Here is a 22,838-nt window from a genome sequence, read left to right as displayed (position 1 = left end):
AACATGTTTATTTGATCTACCCTAAACTTTACATCAGCCCTTACGACTCTGACGAACTATCACGATACATCCCAGATAGACAGGTGGAAGCATGGATGACGCAAGTAAGCTACATACAGGTACCTTATGAGATACGACCAGTACGTCGTTTGAAACTAATCATAATAGAAATGATTGAAATTCGCCGGCTACAGCCTGATGGCGGTGAAGCAGTGTTCGCGGCCATGGATATCCGCCGAGGTACGCGGTTTGCTGCCGAGATTCCTCTACTAACAATACCACCCGTATCCTACAAGGACGAAATATCCGAGTTTTACAAGGCTGCCGACAACATGCCACAAGAAAAATCGGCGGAGATGGCGAAACTATTTAGCCAGCCTCTGGTTACAGAGAGTATCAAGAAAAACCAACACGTCCGCCGCGAAGCTTGGAGCTTCTACAAGATTAAGAAATGGAGAGATAATGAGGGAAATCACATTCAAGGCAAGAAGCTGAATCGGGCGGTGAAGAGGATTACCAACCTCTGCGCCGTCTATCTCACCCACAACGTCGAGCTAGGCCCGGGAGGAAAATACGGATCGGGCGTGTTCTCCTTACACAGCCGGATCAGCCATAGCTGCGTCCCCAATGCCTATAGTTCGTGGAACCCGACTTTGGAACGGTTGACTATACATGCAATTCATGACCTCAAGGCCGGCGACAAAGTATTTATAAACTATACCGGTAAAGTTTGCCGAACTCGTCAACAGCGTGCGTTCTCTCTCTCCACGACGTGGGGGATAGTTTGCAATTGTGTGGCCTGTACCGAACCAGCAATCGATCAAATGCGACGTCGTATGCTGGTAATCGACCAAGCTTTGGCAGCATACGCATGCGGTGCGTCTCGGGAATTGAATTTCAGTGCTATCTACGGCATTCCGCAAATATCGACAGCTAAGGAAGCCCTAGAAGCGGCAGAAGAGCTTTCACAGCTCTTTAAGAGACAGAGACTATGTAGCATGGAACTTTGTCAGGCGTAAGTGATACTTGTAAAGTCCAGGAATTATACCTCATGAATTATAATTAATGAAGAAAATAACAGGTTTCGCGATTGTTCAATGTATGCCCTCGACGCCGGGCTCTCCGATGTGGCCCTTGAGTATGCGGGCAAAGAGTTCGACCTTGAGAAGCTTCTGATCGGTACTGAAACTCCCCATCTTAAAGAGGATCTGAACGGGGCCAAATATTGGATCGAATACATACGAAATGAGATAGGCTGTATGCCATCCTAGGAGCGTACTAGGTGTCATGGTAGGGGTTCCGTTCGTGGACAGTTATGGAGAGATCGCTCAGTTATCATCATTGACGTCTGGATAGGTCTCTAGACATGTAGGTATTTCTGGACCTAGTAGTTACCTAGGTACCTAAATAAATGATGAATCCTTCTATGAAGTGAGTTTGCTTTTTCCGTTGACTGAAGTTTTCCGATTATGTAAGTTCTTGGATGACTCGGGACTCAGCTGTCGATTATTATTAGAAGAACTTTATTGAAGTTTGAGACGATCTTCCTGCTGCGAGCTGATGTGCTAGTGATTTTGGTAGCTTTGACCCGTTTATAAGACCCTCGCCTTACCCAAAGTGGATAAGTATATTACCTATCTAGGGAAAGACCCATGGATCTATCTAAACGCAATAAGCTTAAATCGTAGGCAGCAGTTTATTCTAGGACTATCGTCGCGACATAGAACCAATCGGCTCTAGACTTTTTCGTACTATCGTACTTATTCGCATTTCGCATTCGAACTGCGCCACGGTCTTGAACAGTTTTGTTTCAGCTTTCGACTGATCAATTGATCGTTCTATTTATCTTTTCACATGCGTATAATCTAGTAAACGTGGTCTCTTGTCTATTGAAGAGAGGGTAGAACTACAAAGCAGTATAATCGTTTTGGCTAAGTTATTTCGTTTATTTCGTTTATCGAAGTTACTCGTATATTCTTCTCCTAGTTGTTTCTTACCATATTTTACTGTGCCTTTCCATCTTTTGCGAAACTCGCTTTTAAGACTCCCAGAGAAAGAGCACTTAGTCATACCAGAAAGGCAACCGAGACCATCTTAGATTTTGGATTTCTAAAAAGGACCGATAGCCTCTTGGGAATGGATTCTCAACCATCCATTGTTGCCGAGAAGGCAAGCCTTACTAGAAGACCAGTTCCTCGCCCAGCAGATGAGGCTGGTCCTAGTAATCCATCCCCGGTAGCAGAACTTGCAGCCAATATTCCAGCAGGGCTTCCGGGGGGACTTCCGGCTGAGCTACCAGCCGATGACCTTACAGACAACGCCCAACATCATATGCCACCACCTTATTCAAGCCCTTCAGATAATACGTTAGATCCTCAATTACCAAGAGGCCCACAATACTATCCCGGCCTTCCTGTCCTAGACTATCGTCAGTACTCGCCGCCTATGTTTGAGCTATCGACAGATACCACAACTATCACCAGTAAGGCCAATTATCTTTCTGAAAACCCGAAAGCGTTGGCCTCACTGCTGCGGTCCCTGGCTACTGTGCCACCGAAACCCCAAGTCTTGATCCAAGGACAACATGACCGCAAAATCAACTTCAGTCTCAAATTGAATCTTATGAATTTAATGGTCTCGAACGATCCTAATAATCGTTTCGACTATCTCCGGTGCGTCGGCAAGGACGAGATGGCCCTACGCGGAGGAAACGAGCCAGGACTGAAACCCGATTTTGGTATGGATAATGGGTTGGAGGCGTGGTGCGATCGGTATGTGAAGGACTCAGCATCCATCAAAACATTCACACTCGAGCGCGTCGTAGCAAACCTCGACACGGCCTGGATAGAAGGCCAAATACGGAGCCTCGTTGCGTCCACGGATTATAAAGGCCAGGTCACAGTGCAGTTTCCCGTTTCACACGCTAAGGTCGTCATACAAAACCCGGATAAACACAACAAATTCTTAACGAGCGTCACGTCACTATTCTCCAGTAAAAGCAAGTACGAGGTCGTTAAGGCTGTGTGGCCGTTTGCTTCAGCCAGGAATGGCGAGCCTGGACGAAGATGCGTGGTACAGAATGAGAAGACATGGTGGGAAGAATGGCGCGATCCTATCAAATACGGTATTGCGACGAAACGTCAGGGCTGGGTTACGAATGAAGATAAACTGGAATGTATAATGGAAGGCAAAGCGAAAGGCATTTCCCTAGTGGACTGGGGTCCGAGTTTCTAGATATGAGTAATATAACTGGAGATATCCCTCCTGCTTAGAGGTAATTATGTAGGTAAAATACCTAATTGGTAATTGCAAGGTAGCAGCATGTTATTTAGAGTACAATTGTAGATTGAGCGTAACATCCTTTAAAGGCCAGGAACAACCTATCCAATTATCTTATTATATTTTATTTACTGAAGCTGTAGCTATATCTTGTGCACTACGACATCGTGTCGAACCTGAATAACAGTTGCAGAGAGATTTGGGTTAGAGCTAAGTCTCTTGCTACCCCCTTCTGTGCCGATTTCCGTGGTGACAGATGATTCCATCCAGTTATAATATTTGTGCGACGCCACACGGGCACAGGGCGGCGGGGTTGGTGAGGTTTGTTCGCGACCCGACAATTTTCTTTCATGTTCCTTCATATCTGAGAGGTCTTCTGAGCCATCCGCACTATTACTCGCATGCGCTTCTACACCAATACAGTAGAAAAGCTCCTCTTCACTCTTCATATCCAGGTTATTACTTGCGCCAGAGCCTAAACGCATGTGTCGACTTGCTTTCTGTACGGCGGCTCTACATGAATCGGAGTGTCTCTTGTAACTCTTCATTGGCTTATGGAGGCGATTTGAGAGAGAAGGTATCCATTTAGAGATAAGAGGTCGCAATGTTGGTAGGCATGCGCAAGTAACGCCCGAGCAAAGTTCAGTAGTGGACCAACTTGATCCCTCGACATTTTCATACGAGAAATCGCCTCCTTGCTTGAGAAACTTAACACGAATGACAGATATGGCGCAGGTGCTTAATAACAGATTAGCTCATTACTGCCGAAGAAATTGTCCATCCTTAAACTCACAAGAATCCGAGGCTAAAGATGCCGATAAGAACGAGCCGCTGAGCTCGAGGCATGTGTAGATGCCTCAGAATTGGTAGCGGCAACACGAAAATAACAATATCCGTTGTTATGTTTCCCGCAGCATTGACTACAACAGTGGAAATTAGTAATTACTCGAAAAAGAACATTCGGTGTTGCGTACTGTACCACTGAGGATAGTTGGGTATGCATTTAGAATCGGCTGATTGTTTCCAAAAACCATCAACTGGATCACAGATGAATATTGCGACGATGATTTGAGACAGCGACCAACAGCCAATTATAATCATGGCAGCAATGAAGGTCAACCGCATGTTTTTGAGAGAAAACACCCGGTAGTATTGTGTCAAGAAAGCCAGCTTGACGAACAAAAGTCCCGTGTTGTAGAGTATAATTGAGACATAGAAACCCTAGCATATACTTGTCAATAATGAGAATCTCTCGGAGGAAGAGCAAAATAGCGAACCTTCAGGTAATTCCTAAGCTCGACAACGCTACCTAGATCCCACACATGCCTACCTAACCCGTTGCGTGTATCTATCAAGTATAAGGAGTTGCCTCTATGGTCTCCAGCATATTCATCAACTGCTTACTCATAGATTGAGAAATCCCTGTTGCTAGGGCAAATGCCTTCAGATAAGTGTTCGGTCAGTTTTCAGGGGGAGATTCGAAATAGGTATGGCCAGCGTGACTAACCCATGCAATAAATATCAGATAATCATCGGCGCCAAGTTGCTTGAGAATACACGATCGAGTATAAAAACGTAGTCCTACGGAGACTGTAGCCACGGTGCATACAATACATACTACAGTAATAAGTGCATTAGCTCTCTCGTCATGAGCTAATTCCGAGGGGTTGGCGGACAAGTCCATACTGGTGGCCTGACATATGAAGGGAATCTACACCGAAACGCGGACTGAGAGGTACGTCGACCTCTGCCTTCACATCATTCTTATAGTTTTGGTTCGGCCCTTCAAGTATAACGTTGCCGGAAGTGAGTGTATACTCTCCCGTTTTGGGAAGTAGGATAGAGAGAGAACCGGACCATCTCCATCCATATGAAACCAGAACGGTCGGAGTTCGGAATATCTACCAGATAGGTGGAAAAAAGAACCAAGTTGTGAACGGATGAAGATCAGAGAAAATCAAGGTATGAGATTTAATATCGAGAGCTGTCGCTACCATTCAGCCACCCTGCTTAGCCGGCCAAATATAGCAGTGCGGGGAGTAAAAGCACATGGCAAAGTGCCGGATCATACACAGCGTCGTCACCGTATTGGAATTATCCACACATGTTCCCGAGTCTTGATTCATTCATCGAATACTTCCAAGAGATGCACTTCGCACACGTGGCAATATGTAGGTGACCCTTAGAAGGGAAGCTGAGATTTATATGATATTCATGGGTTGAAGAGAAGGAAAGGGTAGAAATAAAAGCACCAAGCATTAAATAATTTAAGACCCTGTAACCCCTCCACGATTAAATCGATCGGAGCTAAAAGGTTTAGGTTTACTTACTGCAATGCCCTACCCTGTACCGGACACAACCCCGCCATCCCGCACTACGGGTAGTGGGGTTAAGGTATAAAGTATTAAGTACCCAAGTACCTACCTACATACATCATAGCCCTAAAGATTTAAGGGTCTCAACCAAGCCCTAGAGTCCACTAATCTTCAGCGGGTCGGCACGCTTAGGGTGCCTAGTACGCTAAAAGGGCGATCCTAGTTGACTCACGCCGAGTCTAGTGGCGCAGCTCAAGTGCTAATGGATGACAGTTACGAAGAAGTTACGATGAGATGCAACTTCTACCTGGTAGGTATCAAAAACATAGCCCAAATCCGTGGCACCATATAAAGTATTAGATAACTCTATCTCATCTACTTATTATCTTCATCTCCAACAAAATAACTTCCACGTCCTGGCCAAATATATAATCACCTCATACAGTCATTAATTCAGAGCAGCGTTTCTCGACATATTTCACTATTTGATTCTACCTTGTAGTTAATATTATAACATACCTTGATTTTCCTATATTCGTCTAATACATATCACGAGATAAAGTGAGCTATGGCTTCCGATAATTCTGACAATAAGTCTCTTTCTCTCGACTGTTACGATACAGCCCTGTCTATCGTCCCACCAGAACGCCTGTGGACATCGGTAGACCACTTAAGATCGGTCTACGATCCATCATACAAGACATGGCCGCCGCACATTAATCTTATCTACCCATTTGTTCCAATCCATTCTCTCCAAGATGCTTCTGATTTAATCGTCTCTAAGCTTCAGAAGGCGAGCGCGCGTGGAACCGATGAGCTAGACTTCGACTTATCGGTACAGCTACAAACGACAGGCGTATTCGTCAATAAGAGGAAGAATCATGCAATATTTTTCAAATGGGACAATAATCCAGAACATGTGTCAGAGCTTAAGCGACTAAAGGAGTTCATTCTGGACTCTCTACAGCTAGAACAAGCCGCACGGGGGCCTCCGCATATGCCGGTTGGGCAAAGCAAAGAAGCAAACAACCATATGAACAAATACGTCGTGAAAAAGTTCGATCTTTTACCCTCACTTAAATGGACAATTGATAAACTTTATATTCTCATACGGGTTAAGGATGCAGCTCGCATCAACGAGGGCCTCTCTAGCCAGATGAAAATTTGGGGCGAGATTGATCTCTTGACCTTAACACTACTGACAGTAAAAACCCCCATCAGCTTTTATAAGGATGAATACGAGGGCGAAGACGAGACAGGCGGCCATGATACAAATGACACGCCTACTGATACTCCAGCAAGCCATCCACTGACTCGCCTTCCGTATACATTCTCTTCCACCAAATACAAATGGATACAGCCAGAGATGGATTTTACACCTCACCAGGTAGAGGCAACGCCAAAATCCTTAACTATCGCGAGCTACAACGTACACACAGAAGCCGGAGATCCCCCAACGCGGTCTCGATATTCTATCATCATCGAGAACCTCCTAAGCAAGGAGGCTCTAGCAGATGCAGTAGTCCTCGGACAAGTCACAGATGACTTCCTCTCGCAGATTTGCAAGGACAGAAATATTCGAGAAATCTATCCCTTTTTCTCAAGTGGACCTCCTGATCAAGATGACGTCGAGCCATTACCAGCCCATACTAACGTTGTAGTGCTGAGCAAATGGCCATTTACTTGGGATTCGATATCACTGCCAAGCGGTCAGAGCGGTTCAGTTATTGTACAATTTAGAGATATCGGGAAGCATAAAAACGGAGTTTTCCTACCAGTCATTTTATCTGCCGTCCATCTTACCCCTGGCCTCACAGACATTTCCATCGAGAATAAAAGAGATGAACTGATAGCTATTCTTGGGCATATGTCCAAGAGACACCCTCAAAATCCTTGGATACTTGCTGGAGATTTGAATATCCCTACCAGTTCATACATCATCGAAACAGCGGTCAGAAATAAAACCATCTCGGCACGTAGCCAGGGTATCTTATTTGAACTCGAATCGATGCTCGTTGATGCAGGCCTCGAGGATACTTGCATTTCTTCACGTGTTCAGTACGGTGAACCACCGAATATAAACCGAAACCAGCATGATGCCAACTCTTTAGGGGGTGAAGAGAGCGCTACTTTCGACCCGACAGCAAATGACCTTGCTGCAAACAGCGTTCTCGGCGATTTTGATAAGAGACCTCAGCGTTACGACAGGATATTGATCAACGGGGTGGATTTTACAGTAACGAACTTCAACCTCTTTGGCCAGAGCAAGGGGGCTCTACAGGCCGGTCCTGGTGTTAATACTATCAGTGATTGCTCCGGTGATGACTCCAAGGGACAACTTTCATATGGTAGCAATCGCTGGGGAATACGATGCTCGTTTGGTTATTCTACGGATATGTTGGATCAATTACCTGAAGCTGGAAAGGCTCTTCTACCAGTAGAGACGGACCCATCATGGCCTATAGAGGACATATTCGGACTGGCAACATGTCTTTCTAATCAACCGGAGTACCCTTCCGAAGTTGACATTTCAACAAGGGAGACTGCTCTGAACTTACTTAAGGAGATTATCATACAAGATGAGCCTAGTCGCGTCCGTGGTCTTCCGGCTTTTGTGATAGTACCTGTTGGGTCATACGGGCTCGGTGTGTGGACTACGGTCTCAGATATCAATTGCCTCTGCATCGGTCCTATCAGTTCGAATATTTTCTTCACCCTGGCTATTCAACGGCTTCGCAAAGCTGCGCCGAGGGGTGTGAAGATTCTCCGACGCGTCGACGCCCAGTTTGGTACGGTGCTCGAATTAGAAGTAGGGCATATCAAAATGGATTTGCAATACTGCTCAGCAACCACCATCGCCGAGACGTGGCCCCGTGCGTTGACATTACCTCCAACCGACCCCATCTTCAAATTGCCTTCAAATGTTTTGGCAAAATTGAAGCCATTGCGTGATCTTTGCCATCTCCAGAGGACAATTCCAGATCTAGCCGTCTTCAAGTTGGCGCACCGGTTTATCACATTCTGGGCAAAACGACGTGGGATCTATGCGGCCAAGTTTGGATATCTCGGTGGCATTCAGATATCAATATTGCTGTCGCGAATCTACAAGCTATTGTCGTGTCGTGGTAGATCCGTATCCGCCCCGACACTCTTAATGACTTTTTATGCCCACTACGCGGACTTCGACTGGGCCGAACAGATCGCTTTTGACAGCTTCTTCCACAAGACATTAAGATACAGGCGAACCGCACAGGAACCAATGTCGATCCTAGGTTTCTACGGCCCCAACCTGAATACTGTATATGCATCCATTCCTACTGTGCATGTCATCTCCAAAGAGTTTAAGAGGGCTCAGGAGCTATTATCACATTTTGTGGTTTTGTGGCCGAATTTCCTCGGTGAAGATACGGGCGCAGTGGAATTTCTGAGTACTTACAAGACATATATCAAAATCACTACTCAATTCTGGGGTGTGTCTTTGGCGAAGGGTAATAGCTTTGTGGAATGGCTAGAATCGAGATGCGTTTCTCTCCTAGCAGGTTAGTCCATTCTTACCTTATTATAAACTAGACGATATACTGATATAGGAGTAGATCTCAGCAAACAAGTACCCCATATGAACCCAAGAATTTGGCCAGCACGTTTCATAAATGAGGACGCCTCCGAAGAAGATACGGAGTACGAAGGACACTATCTCGTTGGTTTAGAAATGAAGAACCCTGAAAGCAGGCCGATGAATGAAGAGGATAAGAGAGCTGCCTTAGAACGCATACAAACGGCGTTGCACAAGTTTCAAAGTCAGGTCGTTAGCGATCCAAAGCACTTCGATCCCAAGTCATATTGGGTTGGCGCAGAAGTAGTCCCCAGGTCTAAGGTCAAGGAATTACGACTCGACAATCGAGAATGGGCAAAGTATACAGTTGAAGCCGAGGATGATGATATTGGGGATGCGGAATTTTGGTCCTCCATGGAAGCAGAAGAGCCTGGCAACCTACGAGCGAAGAAAGACGTAACAATTAACTTACCCATTAGGCCAGCTTACGAGGGGAAGTTTCGATCGGCTGGTGATGTTCTTAACAGGATACGGTGGGACCAAAGCATGGATAGCGGCGACTACATAGTTGGCTACGAAGACCGTTTCTCGGGGGCGATGGAAAGGCCTGTTGATTTGTGGAAGTCGGAGACAACGCACGAGGAATTCATACCGGAGCATCGCATCCTGTTTTTCAAGCGAAAAAGCGACGGGGCAACTGTCTGGAGCAAGGAGGAGAGGCGGGACGAGATTTTCGGTAGCGGGGTTACGAGTCTGGAACACAAGTCCAAGGGTTGATTTGATTCTACCTAGGTAACTATCGTATGTTTAGCTTTACCCCATGTTAGATACTCAGCGTTCGATGATGTAAATACCATTCATTTCCTAGCGGCTTAATAGACATTGTATAGGTAGTTATTGAGTCATCACAAAAATTCAACATCAACATCAACTCCACAATTATTCCAGTTACATCGCTCGAAGAAAAACGCTCGAAGAAAAAAAAATCTTCGTCTCACCGCTTCGATCCCGTAGTCAGACGGCGCTTATCTGAGTAGCAGCAGCGACGAGGCGAGCACCAATAGAACGGTAAGCTAGTGCCCGCAAGTCAGGTGACGTGCGGTTCATGCGCGTGAGGAGAAATGTCAAGCTTCGATGTTGCGCTCACGCGCGGTGACTGCGACTCTGTTCCCTGTCGCCACGCCCGTAAGTACCGTCCATTTGCCCGCTTTCCCTCTTCGAGTAATACTTTCCCTATCCCCCTCGCACGCACCCTGGCTTCCTTTTTTTGTGCCCCGGTCTCGGTGTCGCGGTTGGTTTTTGCTCGGTCGCGTAGTGGTCTTTTATTGGCGCTGTTGGGATCGGGGTGTCTGTGGCATTTGTTTGGGGCTGCGATGTCGCGGTGTTGGGTTTATTCGTTGGTTTTGAAGTTCTGCCTAAGATACTGCTGGGCACCTATGTAAGCGCCTGAATGGTGTGTTACGTAAGGATTTCGTATATCACCGTTTCGCGGATTGGAGGTTCGAGGTCGCGTATTCGTGTTTGGACCGTTGGAGGGGAGTCTTGTTGGAAGGACGGTTCAATTTGTTCGCTGTTTGTTAGAGGACCGAGATAGGCGGATAGGATAGGGGTATCAAAGTACTGGTATGTACTGTACTTCGCAGGTACCTTGTCCTCAATATCCAACGCCCCGGATAGTTTGGGTCGTTGAGGGGAACGGGGCTGAGACACGGAAGCTATGAAATTTGGATTTAGGAAGCCTACGATATGTCTCTGAAACTTGATTTTTCATATCTCATTCATTAGGTCAACCCCAAACCGAGTCTTTGCCCGTCGTGCTCTATTAACATGAAGTTCGTAAACGACAACTACATCGTAGTATGAATCTAATATTAAGGCTATGTACAGATAACATCTTATGTGTCCAAGCGCCACCTCCAAATATTTACTTTTTACAAACCAATATACCAATAAAAGGCACATCCATTAATGCGAAACATTGGTTGTCTAATGTATGTAATTTCCCGCCGGGCATAGACGTAGTTATCCCAACATTCTGCTCGTCCGTTTGCAAGAAGGTAGGGGCGGATTGGGCTGATTGATTTCCTTTCCTCCTGCCTACCTAGTAATCGCCTGCATGTCTCTAGATCCCAAATCCAACATCTAAATTTCTAGAATTCGACGTAGGTAGAGATAGAATAGATCTTCTCCTTCGCCCCTACCTACCACCTAACCTAAGTCATCCCCCCAGAAAGGTTCAAGTAACGATGTCTTGGAAATGCAGCGACTGCAACCGAACCTTCGCATCCTGGCACTCGCGCAGCCAACACAGCACCGCGCGAAACCACACCCCCCTCGACTTCGACTGCCGCTGCTGCAAGCGCCCCTACGCGAGCTCAACCTCGCGCAAAGAGCACGAGGCCAAAGAACACAACCACTGCGCGGACTGCAACCGGGGGTTCGACAACGCGAACAACCTGAGGATGGTGAGACGCTTACCATAGCCATTCATTCCCATGACCAGACACCCTATCCATCAAACAAGCACCCAGACTAACCCCCTCACCCCCAAAACCACAGCACCTGCACTCCCGCACGCACCGCGGCGCAAACCTGAAATGTCCGTTCTGCAAAACGGGCTTCGTCTCCGCCACGGGCCTCGCGCACCACTTAGAAGGCGGGAGATGCACCGCCGCGCCCCTGAACCGGGATATGGTGTACAAAGCGGTGCGATCGAAAGACCCGGACGGGGTGCTGACGAAGAAGCTGATCGGCTGGACCGGGTCGCCGACGTACGAGGTTAACGGGAATTCCTGGAACGGAGACGCTTGGGAGTGTTATCTGTGCCATCGCGATTTCGTTAGTAGGAATGGGTTGAATCAGCATTTGAACTCGGCTGCGCGTAAGTGCATCGGAAAGGGTTTCGAAGCCGGCTAGGGTGCTCGGTGCTTGAGTGTGAGACGCTGACTTGATGGTGTGTGTGTAGACCAGCAGGCGCTGTACCATTGCCCGAATCGCCTCCCTTGCGGTCGTGAATTCAAGACTTTGGCTGCTGTTAGTAAGTACTCCCTCATGCCTGACATTGTCGTCCCCTGTATCTTGATGTCTTCAGCCATCCCTATACCCAAACAGACCTATCTGCGTTTGTGGGATAGCTAGGTATCCAAGCCCCAGACGCCACCAAATGCAACCAGATATCCCTGAGAAGCAAGTAATAATAACCCCTGCGCTGCAGTGAACCACCTCGAGAGCGAGAGCTGCGGCTTCTCGCGATTCGAGGCCGTGCAGAACACCGTAGGGAACGTAATCAGCGGAGACCGACGCCTCACATTCGGTTAAAAAGAAGCCGATGCAAGAACGCGCCGCCGTGGTAATACAAATCCCAACCTACCTGTAAGACGTCTAATAACTGTAAATTATCTCTATCTACCTACCTAAGTACGACTGTATTTCTAGATCTACACTCTAGCTCACATACATAAAACCCACATTAGCAAGGACGGACGAATCTAAGATCCGACCCATAGCCACATGCGCGCATCTTTTAGACACTCCAACTTGGCTTGGCGCACGGTAGTTCTCCAAGTACCGAAAGGACGCAGAAGAGGAGCTAATCTTCGACGATACAATTTGGAGGACCGGAGCCATTTCCTATCTATGTTAATATCACCTGTTCCAAATAAGAGAAACAAACCTACACATAAACCCCCGTTTTCCTCGGGGTTTTCTAAAGACTCGCAGAGATTTTCACACAAAGTGAATTATGTCATAGAATTTCCGAAGACATCTCCGTTCTGCCTTGCCTCCTCGGTCTATCCAGCTCTGCTAATTATTCCCTTTACGGGCCGTGATAGAGGCGCTTTATTGCAGTGTGAGCGGTTTCACTAAGCGGGGTAAGCCCACTATCCACCACCTACGTCTTACGTGCATAACTCCGGATGTACACGCACACCCACCAACGGAGAGAGAGCGAGATATGTATGTGCAAGCGCCAGGCACACGTACGAGGGTGCTGGTATGGAGGTGATAACCTTATCTACCTAGTGATCTGTGATCTGTGATCTCTTACTATAGGGTCGACTTTTCCATTCCAACGTTGTACAGCTCTAGCGGGGCATGTACCGGTCTGTACTGTAGGTGGCGCCGAACATCGCGAAGCCGGATATCGTGGGGTAGTTCCGAATGTTACCGGGACACAAATGCAATCACATTCGTAACACCTGAGTCGTGGCGAAGCCAGTAAAAGCAATATGGGTTAAAAGAGGAAAATAGAAGGATGTCCCCGGTCGAAGGGTTCAATCGTCCGATTTCAAGGGAATATAACGGTCTTCGTTGCGCTTCGACCTGGACGACAGTAATACGTAGAAAGAGAGTCTTGAGACGCTAGAAGCACGTAGAAGTCACTGAGATGGCATTTGACAGTAAGTCAACAATCCCGCCTTCTTATTCCCTGCTGTTAGCCGCCTACATAGGCCCAGTCAATCACAAGCAAGCAAAGGGACGACAGCAAACCAGAAGTTAGATAGATTTGATGACATGACGTAGGGCTCGTCCGATTCATCCCACGTCGACAATTCGCCCGACCGTTGATCGGACAACCCGTCGATCGGCTTATCGACGTCGGCAAAGCTGTCTACGAAGGCAAGGCCGTCGAAGTACGGGCATTCAGCGGAACCTCTGTCTTGAATTCCGGTTCGCCGACAGATCAGATAGAGACCATCGATCGCATATTGTCGCCGCTATCCGCGGATGAGGTCGGAACGATCCGGTGTATTGGATTGAATGTGAGTTTTTCGTCGTCGTATATCTGTCGCAAAGCCAGGCCGCTCTAGAAGGAAGAAAGCGAAAGCTAATGAGGACGTTTAGTACGCGAACCATGCTAAAGAGGCAGATGGTAAGTAACCATTGCGTTGTTTATCTCCGTTCGCAGTCTCCAAAACCTACACAGACGAACGTAACCGCGTCGAGAAGCAGTATTCGGCTCCGAGACATCGCGACCTATCTCTCACCCTCCTCATTGCTCGTCGATAAGCAAACGGCTACTAACCCGAAACGTATAGTCGAAGTTCCTGACATACCTATGATGTTCATGTAAGATTCGGCATTCTAAACACTAACGCACGATGCACTTCGACGGCAGCTAAGGCAGTGTCTGACATGCATGCACCAGGAAGCCCGCTACGGCGCTAGCGGATCCCTGGCCGGTTCCCACCGTCATCCCGAAGCACACTCTGAGGGACGACTGCGCGGACTACGAAGCCGAGCTAGCCATCGTGATTGGGAAGCCATGCAAGAACGTGAGCGAGGCAGAGGCACCGGGCTACATCCTAGGCTACACAGCCGCCAACGACGTGTCAAGCAGGGCCTCGCAGTTTTCCCAGAGCCAGGTCTGCTACTCGAAAGGGTTCGATGGGTCCTGTCCCCTTGGCCCCATCCTCGTGTCTGCGGCGGTCATGCCCGACCCTGGCGCCTTCACCATTCGCGGCTTGAGAAACGGGGAGGAGATGCAGAATTCCGCTGTTAGGTAAGTCGCTGTGAATGATAAAAATAAAAATTTTGAGATGAGAAGGTGGCTAGCGTTGCGTCGCGATAAAAAAAGTTCTTGCATGAATAAAGGGGGTGCGTTGGCTGACCTGATTGCGCAGCGACATGATCTTCAACTGCGCGAAGCTTGTGAGCTTCCTATCCGAGGGCACCACGCTTCCTCCAGGGACAGTCATCATCACTGGCACGCCTGCCGGTGTAGGTCTCGGGAAGAAACCTCCAGCTTATCTTAAGGACAAGGACGAGTACGTGGTTGAATTGCTCCCGCACGTTGGAAGCCTCTACTCGGTATTCGAAGCCGAGAAATAGCGGTCTAGATGTCGGCTGCCATTTAGATTACGGGAGCAGGGATGACTTAGGAAGAAAAATGTCTGCATCACGATATTATTAGGCCATGAGGTCTATGCAAAGAATAGATGCGACGCTCAGACAATGTTGCCCGACCGAAGTAAGGGTGGGCCGTGGAATGCCACAGGCGCTCATCGGGAATTTTCGATGCATTTCGGGCTTCACCGGGTCTACTTCAGCCTCGTGAGGCAAAGCAAAATCTCTCCGAGTACGGAGCCGCGTTCAAAGCTGAAAACAGAAGTTGGTAATCTGAATTAGAGGATCGATTCCGTGCCGCACAAATTTTGCTTGCCGATATTCGGCAATCGTATATGGTGCTCAGTCGCGTGCGGTGAAAAGGGTCTCTGACTGGTTCGAGCTCATTCGACCGCGAACCGTAGGCTACTTGCGTAACATTACTAAGATTTAACGTCGAATCTGAGTCCGACAGGGTTCATATGCAATGGAACGTCCGGAAAAGCGGATTTGACTTGCCGTATGCAAAGAGAACCGCGAAATGGCAAAACAACTTTGACTTCGAGAAGGGTCAAAGAGCGGCATCCATCAACTCGGTCTTAGCCAAGCATCACGATGCACACACCACCATGAGGGATATATATTGGTTGATACCCCAATGCAGAGTCACCTTCGTGCCCTTACGTCCTGCATGACACCCATAAGTCACCGGCCAGTCTAATGAATCGGTCCCTTGACGTCGTGGAACAGAAACAGCTCGTTGACGATTGGCCGAGCGCGACTGTTCTGGAATATGCGGAAATTATGGATGATATCCAAATGGCCAGGGACTTTCATTAAGCTAATCGAGACTGACCTTTATTTTATCTTCGTTTTTTCTCTTTCTCTTTTGTGTAGAAACTCGTACGATTTAGTCGCCAAGTGCGTTGAGATGCCTGTCTCGTGAGATTCTAGACGGCCGGGACAATTTAGGAAGGCGGACGCGTACGATTTGATACGCAGAAAGTAAGCGTAAATCTGTGACATGGCGTATATGCAGAGCCTAACTAGAGAAGACGGCTACGGTAGGGCCAGCCAGTACTGTTTGAGGAATTTTTTGAAGCCGCATTAGCTGCGAGGCCAAATTGCTAAAAGGCAGGTCAGGCGGGGTTTCCTGGAAGTTGAATGGCTTCTATCCATTCATCGACGGAGGAAATCGGGGGATGGGCGGAGGATCGTCCCCAGCTTCGACTTCAACTGCGCAAGGCGTCGAACCTCGATGTTTGCTTAGTTCTCATGACAGTTTATTAGTGCCATAATCAAAGGCTGTACCTATCAGAGGCGGACACGCAATTAGTATGTCTAAGGTTATCCTCCATCGTATCTTTTAGCCTCATGTTTACATCTAGATGACGTAAGACCTTGCCATAGAAATGCTTCGAAAATACGTAGACGGTACGTTGCGTGATGTCTTTCTCAATCCAGCCTGCCTCGGTAGACGAGGTTAAAATTGAATGTCGAGATGTAATTTCTGAAGCGCTGGCCAACGTAGACTGGGATACAAGAGTAGAATGGACGTAGTGGATCGGGATTGGACGAAATGTTAAAGTAGCAAGGGCCTTGAAGATTCTTCTGCATATGGTTTCAAGAACCCTGGCCTGCAAGTACAGACGGTTCTACCCGCGATAAACCGGAGTGGAGCTGGGGCATATTTTCGCCAATTTGAACATTTCCGATAATTCGATTGTGATAGCGGTCTTTCGATGATGATGTCACAGCCCTGTAGATGTCCATGGAGGGGAAGTTGTTAGCGCCGAATACCTCCTTGGCGTCGTGGGATGGATTAATAGGTGCTATAGGTAGGGGAGGAGGAGGCAGGGCCGAGGATTCTAGAATATCGGAATTAGGTTAAGAGAAAGGATCATTGATGCTGTTACACTCGAGTCGTTCTCTAATATCCTAATATCCTAGTCCATAATCAAGCCGTTATTCGACGAGGGCCAATGGTTTGGCTATATGTACGTATAGTAGGACAAATGTAGGCGAGTTCCTTTAAGGCTATTCGTAAGACAAACACAAGATCATTAGTGGCATATCCGATCTTTCCGGGGAGAACTCGTTTTAGGTCTCGTAGAAGCCACCCTTCGCCAATGACTACGTTCAAGAACCAGGGCCAAGCCTTAGGAGCAAGAGGCTCTTGCAACTCTTTTATACTCGATATATTCGCAGGATATCAGATGGCGAATACCTGTGTTGGCATGGGAGCAACCAACTTATCCGTGTAGTATTTAGGCGTAGATTGTTCCATCTAGGATTCAGCGTAGAGCCTGAGGGTGGTGATAATTCACACCTGACGCTTAGGGCGTCTAACTGCGATCGCAACGGATACCTAGGTAGGTAGCTAGCCAGCATAATCTATCAAGATTCATTTCAGTATCGAGATTGGTCGGGACCGAGCCTCATGCGATTGATATTAATTGACCTTCTCCTATACAGAGATTGTAAAAGAGAAATTTTTGCCATTGGACATGGTGGTTGAAGTGTCAATCCTGCAGCTTGTCTCGGCAATCTCGCTAGCTGTCAAAAATCACTTGCCTAGCTAGGCAGGTAGGCTCTCGTATTTTTTTTTGGCTGAAGCTCACAGATGTCTGGTACGCAAGATGCTGTGTAGATCCGGGTGCAGACAGGTCGAGCCGACGAAGCACGATGCCTCATAACATGCACAGCCGCACAGCCGGACCTATAGCGATAGACGGACACGTACTCTGCGTCGATAAAATGTCCTAGGGATGCCGGGTTCATCCCACGATCCCACGATCGCATGAGCTTAGGGCTGTAGGTATTCAGTTTTCGCGGACGCTTGTTACGCCGATGCGGTAAGCAGGATATTAAAAAAGGTTACATAATTTAATATACCCAATGGTCCAATGGCCCAATGGCGCCACAAGAGCAGGATTGCTGAGAAAGATGATGGTAATAATAGCCACTTCAGACTATCGTTCGAGCCGGCGGCGGCAGCATCACCTAATGTAGATTGATCGACGTAGAATTACATGCATTCCTATGCACATCGTGCATGTATATGTAAGTGTGACGTTGGCAAAAACGTGGAGAGGCAGATAGACGATATCGAAATCTGCAATCAGGGTCGCCAATGGCGTTATTTTTCGAGACAGGATCACTGTAGGAGCCGGAGGACTGTCGGTGAATGTATAATGATAGGGATAGGAAAATAAATACCTTGGCAATATTAATTGACATGATAATGATAATATGTATCTAGATAATATGGGGAACCACGAGGTTTAATGTATTCTTTTAATAGGTGATATTATCTTATCCAGTACATCCATCCAGTATCTTGTCTGGCATCCATGTATCCCAGTTCAAGGTTTCCCCTAAGCAATTCTACGCTGTAAGGTTCCAAGGTTCCAAGGTTATCATTGCCCCTCCCCCCGAAACAGACATACATACATACAGCTGACCCGATCCAGCGGGCTGAGCCTGAGGCGCGGGGCGCCCCGGGCAGCTCTTTCCAAGATTCTGGCTGGGGTTTTAGGTTATGCATCCTTCCGTAGTACATATTGGGGATGGCATAGAGTTAGTACATCCAATGTATCGGATCATCGACGTGGATGTACCTAATGGCGTTATCAAGCGTCCAGTAGAGTTTATCTTTTCAGGGTATACAAGGCAACGACGTAGTGTAATAGGTGGTGCAATGGTGCAATGGTGTAATGGAGGGGAGCACGACGCTATATTTCTAATACCTGCTAGGTAGTACTTACCTTATCTAGGTAGGTATTCTTCTATCTTACCTTGTAGGTATATGATTTTCGTTATTGTGTATACCTATTGTTCATACTCGAAGTTTGCAGATATAACATGCGACAACATTTAAAGCCTTGTGGGATGTTTAACGTACACACGGACCCAGCGTCGCTGCAGAATCCAATCACATGTAATCGGGAACAACCTCAAGCACGTCGTCGATACCTAAGGAATCCAAGCTGGAAATCATGATCAGCGCACCCCCTCATGTTTGTGATTCAGGCTTCTCGGCATCCCTTCGCACGAGAGAAAAAAACGCCCGTCTCTCTCTTGTCGTTATTCTCGTTCACCGCCCAGGTGATGACGCTGTTACTGATCAGTCTCCTGATTTCGTCAAGTTGGTTAAAGACCGCTGATTGGAGGTTTGCTCCATTACCAAAGCGCTAACCGTGACGACTCCCATCATAGCGCCACGGCAAGCAAAATAGGCGTTCTAGGTTCTAGCCGGAGATGTGGATTCGGGTCTTCGGCTGCATCCATCCTCTCATCATACTCACGTACATGGCTACGTTAGGGTCAGTAGGTACAATACTTACCTACCTACTCGCGGCGACGAGGGCTGGACCTCTGCATATGCAGCAAGGCGAGAGTTGGAGATGTGATAGCTTCCGTGCTTTCCAAGTGCTTATGGCTGATACTTCTTTCATTTTTCCTACCCTCTGCTCTGAGACGGATCACTACTACGTACTTCTCCTTCGAGGCAGCCTCTCTCCCGATTAGACCGCAGGCTAGCCCATTACGTGTGAGCAAATTGCCTATTTTGGGGACCTATCGCGACTTTCCAGATGCGGAGGGGGGGCGAATAACCCGTTTTGCGCATTCGGACAAGACAAGACAAGGAGTTGATTGGATGCCGCTGAGATGGGATTTGAGCACCACTACATACTATCATACCTATCATACTATTGTACATATGATCATCGTCACCGTTACTCCTAAGCAAACGAACGTGTCTGGATGATTAGCTAGGGCATCTCCCATCAGATTCGAAGCGCCGTTCTTGTGGTTGTGGCTATAGTGAGTCGCATCCGACGGTGTAGAGGTCTATCCCCGCTTACTATCCTTACTATCCTCCAACCCTTCCGAACAATGTGGGTATGCGAAGGTTGGCGTAGCAAAGGAGATGGGAACGGCACGAATGGATACAACGTTGACTTTGGCAATGAGACTAACTTAGCAGCTATCACAATCGCGATCCCCTGGGCTTCATCGATGTGGGACCTGGGCAGGCTGGGTATTGCCAACCCCATCATCTCCATTATCCCCATTATCCCCATCGTCCAGCATCCTCCTTCGCACGAAAAGGCCGGAAGAGATCAAAACTCTCGAACCCACTTTCGCGTCGATCCTCAGGACAAACAGACGGGGGGCAAGACAAGCTTGATCGGCAACATCACCTATCGTAGTGCAACGCTGAAACAGCGCCCACTATCAAAATGGCAGAAGCGCAGTCGCACAGCGGGCCAGGAGGCGCATGTTGGGTAACTAATCAAGGCTTAAAGGGTAACAAACTACAAACTACAAGCTACAAACTAGAAACTACCTACAAATCTACGGTGCGCGCACGAATGCCGATGGAACCGAGGCCAAGCCACTACCAGAACAGGCCGGGGACAGAAATGCGATTGACGTAGATACTCCAAGGTAGGGCTTACCATCATCTGCAGTAGAGCGGCGCCAATGACCCCAAACTCGGTTTCGCTACCCACGTGCTCTGCTCACCTCGCATCTTCAACCTAGGTGCCTAGGTGCCTATGTGCCTAGGACCTATCTAGGTACTTAGTGAGATTGCGAAATCCCTTGCGAAATCCCCTGCGAAGTTCCTAAATCCTTACGAAGCGCACAACCTTGAAGCACAAGCGCACGGGATAAGATAAGCGTGAGGTACCATACCGAACTTCGGACGCGTCGGCCCGCATTCGATAGTCGTTGACGTTGGGGCAATGTTGAAAGGGGCAAAAAGGGTGATGGAAATGAAACGAAGCTGCTAGTATGACCGTATAAGGATCGTGGTAGTGAGTGATACTATACTATCAGCATATGATATGCCGAGATGACGTCCCCTTCGAAGGGGGGTGATGTCAGGCTGTCAGCTACCTACTAGGAAATCGGTGACCTTTTTCTGTCTTTTTTCTTTTTCGTTTTTAGACGAAACGAGGGGCACCGAGGGGCAATCGAGTAATCGAGCTGTCGAGTAATCGAGTCGAGGCTCCACGATGTCCGTGATCTTCCAATGGCCGCTTACTGCCAACTTATTATGCAAACAGCAAATCACTTAACTAATCAATCGCTAAGTGCAGCTCCTCGGGGTTGCCTTGTGGCCGTCTCTACAACGTCCAATTGGTCGTGCGCACATGCTGAGCCATGCTGAGTCCACAGGTACAGGCAATATACCGAATGGGAACTCAGCTAACCGGGGTCTGATGCGAGGTTGTCATGTTCGAACGTTCAAAGATTCCAGCACTTCGAGTCCCTGGATATGCGCAAAGACGTTTTTTTACATACCTACATGAAAGGCTTATCTCACTTATGACCTGTATACTCCGTCTGAGTCCGCGAAAGTGTAACGAACGTCGAAGGGTCTGGCTCTCTAAGCAACCTGAACAACCTGAACGACTTGAGCAACCTAAGCAACTAACGCCAAGGGCAATAAACCCTATGCATGCAGTCATCCCTTCAGTGTAGCATACGCCTCTGCATTTGGAAACTGTATACCTGTATACACCAGCCTGTATACACCAGTCTGTATACCTACCTGCATTACAATAATAAGCTATGCTGATAGCTGTTCTCTGCAGTCCGAGATCATACCCTCGACGTCCCAATGCCTCATGGGTCAACTTCGGGTTACGTATATGTCGTATAACTATTAACAGGCTATAAAGGTACCGGCGATATTGAAGCTAAGAATAGAATCGTGAATGCGTGAAATGTCGAAACCTACCTAACTTACATACCTACCTAGTACATACCTAGTCTACATCCCGTGGCGTTATCGACCGGTCCCGTAGAGCTGGGCTAGGCTTCGAGCTAGACCCTACCTGCTGCGAGCTTTTTGCTCGTATCGGTAGTCGAATTTTCGAAGCGTCATGCATACCTAGGTAGGTATTATCATGTAAGTGTGTATGTAGTCTTCTTAATCCTTCCTTTTCTTCCATCTTCGCTTCGCCGGTTTCCATAGCCTCGCTTCGTTTCCTTCCTTTTGCATGTCTAGGTACATACAGTACATACCTCGGCGCTCGCCTCCGCGGGTTCTGGTATTGTATCGTACCTAGCTTCTCATTTCCCTTCCGTCCAATCCCCTCACGAACCTGCGTCGGACGGGCATGTTGATAAGGTACCTTGCAGGAAATAAGGCTACAATTTAGGACCATCATACCTATAATTGACATGTCAGTCCGCGACTTAGTGCTGCAAGTCTTTTTTACCTTAGCACATTAGCACATTAGCACCTTAGCACCTTAGCAGCAGGCTTAATTAGCAGCTACCTTTTAGGGTATTACATTGTAAGTGGAAGCCTGTAAGGGTCTGTAAGGGCCTGCAAGAGCCGCATCGGGTTAGTCGTCTCCGTGCTGTGGTTCGCTAATCAAGTCGAGGGCACGATCCGGTCTGTTCGACGATAGGTACACAACCTCGATAAGTTAATGGAGATTTCTATATTGAGGATCCCGAGCTGTCCAATGGACGATCCTCGCAGAGATCAGCCATCAGGGTAGCCAAGTATCGTGGTAGTGATGTATCGGGGTTAAAGAAGGTAACAGGTCGGGATTTACAGGTACTTCATCATAGTGAATCTGTTTGCGGCACAAATTGCATCTGGGCAGTCAGCAAAAATATCCCGTTTCCCTAATAATCCCCAGTGCCTCGTGACCCTAAATCATGCCACACCGCTTGGATGCAACGGTATCTAGGTACCCATTTTCAGTTCCCTCTTAGCTCTACTTTATTTTTTTCCTTTCACTTTTAATTATTTTATTTTTTTTAATATTTTTGTATTTTTCGATTTCTTTTTTTTGTTTAACCCCCCTTTTTTTCCACCTCTACTACTATGTGTA

The 22,838-nt window shown here is 47.6% G+C and overlaps 6 protein-coding genes across 6 annotated transcripts; 5 read left to right on the top strand and 1 right to left on the bottom strand.

The window, feature by feature from the left end:
- The first annotated feature begins 351 nt into the window (after positions 1–351).
- Positions 352–1,523, top strand: GGS22DRAFT_150406 (uncharacterized protein). Its single transcript, XM_047959297.1, has 2 exons — positions 352–1,015; positions 1,082–1,523. Exons 1-2 carry the CDS (start codon positions 357–359, stop codon positions 1,269–1,271), a joined length of 849 nt encoding a protein of 282 aa, XP_047824080.1. The 5' UTR covers positions 352–356; the 3' UTR covers positions 1,272–1,523.
- A 243-nt stretch (positions 1,524–1,766) lies between these two features.
- On the top strand, positions 1,767–3,352 carry GGS22DRAFT_150404 (uncharacterized protein). Its single transcript, XM_047959296.1, has one exon. The coding sequence runs from the start codon at positions 2,137–2,139 to the stop codon at positions 3,232–3,234; it is 1,098 nt and encodes a 365-aa protein (XP_047824079.1). The 5' UTR covers positions 1,767–2,136; the 3' UTR covers positions 3,235–3,352.
- Positions 3,353–5,490, bottom strand: GGS22DRAFT_150402 (uncharacterized protein). Its single transcript, XM_047959295.1, has 6 exons — positions 4,787–5,490; positions 4,684–4,720; positions 4,557–4,627; positions 4,254–4,500; positions 4,073–4,199; positions 3,353–4,017 (listed from the first exon to the last, which is right to left on the bottom strand). Exons 1-6 carry the CDS (start codon positions 4,961–4,963, stop codon positions 3,423–3,425), a joined length of 1,254 nt encoding a protein of 417 aa, XP_047824078.1. The 5' UTR covers positions 4,964–5,490; the 3' UTR covers positions 3,353–3,422.
- A 1,086-nt stretch (positions 5,491–6,576) lies between these two features.
- On the top strand, positions 6,577–10,106 carry GGS22DRAFT_150400 (uncharacterized protein). Its single transcript, XM_047959294.1, has 2 exons — positions 6,577–9,133; positions 9,188–10,106. The coding sequence occupies exons 1-2, from the start codon at positions 6,592–6,594 to the stop codon at positions 9,922–9,924; spliced, it is 3,279 nt and encodes a 1,092-aa protein (XP_047824077.1). The 5' UTR covers positions 6,577–6,591; the 3' UTR covers positions 9,925–10,106.
- A 1,205-nt stretch (positions 10,107–11,311) lies between these two features.
- On the top strand, positions 11,312–12,360 carry GGS22DRAFT_10905 (uncharacterized protein). The gene is made up of 2 exons (XM_047957885.1): positions 11,312–11,612; positions 11,707–12,360. The coding sequence occupies exons 1-2, from the start codon at positions 11,394–11,396 to the stop codon at positions 12,061–12,063; spliced, it is 576 nt and encodes a 191-aa protein (XP_047824076.1). The 5' UTR covers positions 11,312–11,393; the 3' UTR covers positions 12,064–12,360.
- Positions 12,361–13,274: 914 nt separating this feature from the next.
- Positions 13,275–15,217, top strand: GGS22DRAFT_10680 (uncharacterized protein). Its single transcript, XM_047957829.1, has 6 exons — positions 13,275–13,547; positions 13,672–13,910; positions 13,993–14,020; positions 14,187–14,217; positions 14,297–14,650; positions 14,772–15,217. Exons 1-6 carry the CDS (start codon positions 13,535–13,537, stop codon positions 14,977–14,979), a joined length of 873 nt encoding a protein of 290 aa, XP_047824075.1. The 5' UTR covers positions 13,275–13,534; the 3' UTR covers positions 14,980–15,217.
- Positions 15,218–22,838: the final 7,621 nt, after the last annotated feature.

The sequence above is a fragment of the Annulohypoxylon maeteangense genome, assembly GCF_022496945.1.
Source record: "Annulohypoxylon maeteangense strain CBS 123835 unplaced genomic scaffold GGS22scaffold_1, whole genome shotgun sequence".
NCBI lineage: Eukaryota > Fungi > Ascomycota > Sordariomycetes > Xylariales > Hypoxylaceae > Annulohypoxylon > Annulohypoxylon maeteangense.
Note: the sequence above shows the minus strand (reverse complement) of the source record. Positions and strands in the feature narration are given on the sequence as shown.

What these genes read in the sequence shown, in the direction of transcription:
- GGS22DRAFT_150400 (XM_047959294.1), top strand. Translation starts at nt 6,592, where the DNA reads ATGCCGGTTGGGCAAAGCAAAGAAGCAAACAACCATATGAACAAATAC. An exon ending in ATGCGTTTCTCTCCTAGCAG is followed by an intron (nt 9,134 to 9,187) that starts GTTAGTCCATTC and finishes ATATAGGAGTAG; the next exon opens with ATCTCAGCAAACAAGTACCC.
- GGS22DRAFT_10680 (XM_047957829.1), top strand. An exon ending in TCCGGTGTATTGGATTGAAT is followed by an intron (nt 13,911 to 13,992) that starts GTGAGTTTTTCG and finishes GAGGACGTTTAG; the next exon opens with TACGCGAACCATGCTAAAGA. An exon ending in CCATGCTAAAGAGGCAGATG is followed by an intron (nt 14,021 to 14,186) that starts GTAAGTAACCAT and finishes CGAAACGTATAG; the next exon opens with TCGAAGTTCCTGACATACCT.
- GGS22DRAFT_150404 (XM_047959296.1), top strand. Translation starts at nt 2,137, where the DNA reads ATGGATTCTCAACCATCCATTGTTGCCGAGAAGGCAAGCCTTACTAGA.
- GGS22DRAFT_150406 (XM_047959297.1), top strand. Translation starts at nt 357, where the DNA reads ATGGCGAAACTATTTAGCCAGCCTCTGGTTACAGAGAGTATCAAGAAA. An exon ending in AGCATGGAACTTTGTCAGGC is followed by an intron (nt 1,016 to 1,081) that starts GTAAGTGATACT and finishes AGAAAATAACAG; the next exon opens with GTTTCGCGATTGTTCAATGT.
- GGS22DRAFT_10905 (XM_047957885.1), top strand. Translation starts at nt 11,394, where the DNA reads ATGTCTTGGAAATGCAGCGACTGCAACCGAACCTTCGCATCCTGGCAC. An exon ending in ACGCGAACAACCTGAGGATG is followed by an intron (nt 11,613 to 11,706) that starts GTGAGACGCTTA and finishes CCAAAACCACAG; the next exon opens with CACCTGCACTCCCGCACGCA.
- GGS22DRAFT_150402 (XM_047959295.1), bottom strand. Translation starts at nt 4,963, where the DNA reads ATGGACTTGTCCGCCAACCCCTCGGAATTAGCTCATGACGAGAGAGCT. An exon ending in ATCTGATATTTATTGCATGG is followed by an intron (nt 4,721 to 4,786) that starts GTTAGTCACGCT and finishes ACTTATCTGAAG; the next exon opens with GCATTTGCCCTAGCAACAGG. An exon ending in AGGGATTTCTCAATCTATGA is followed by an intron (nt 4,628 to 4,683) that starts GTAAGCAGTTGA and finishes TATACTTGATAG; the next exon opens with ATACACGCAACGGGTTAGGT.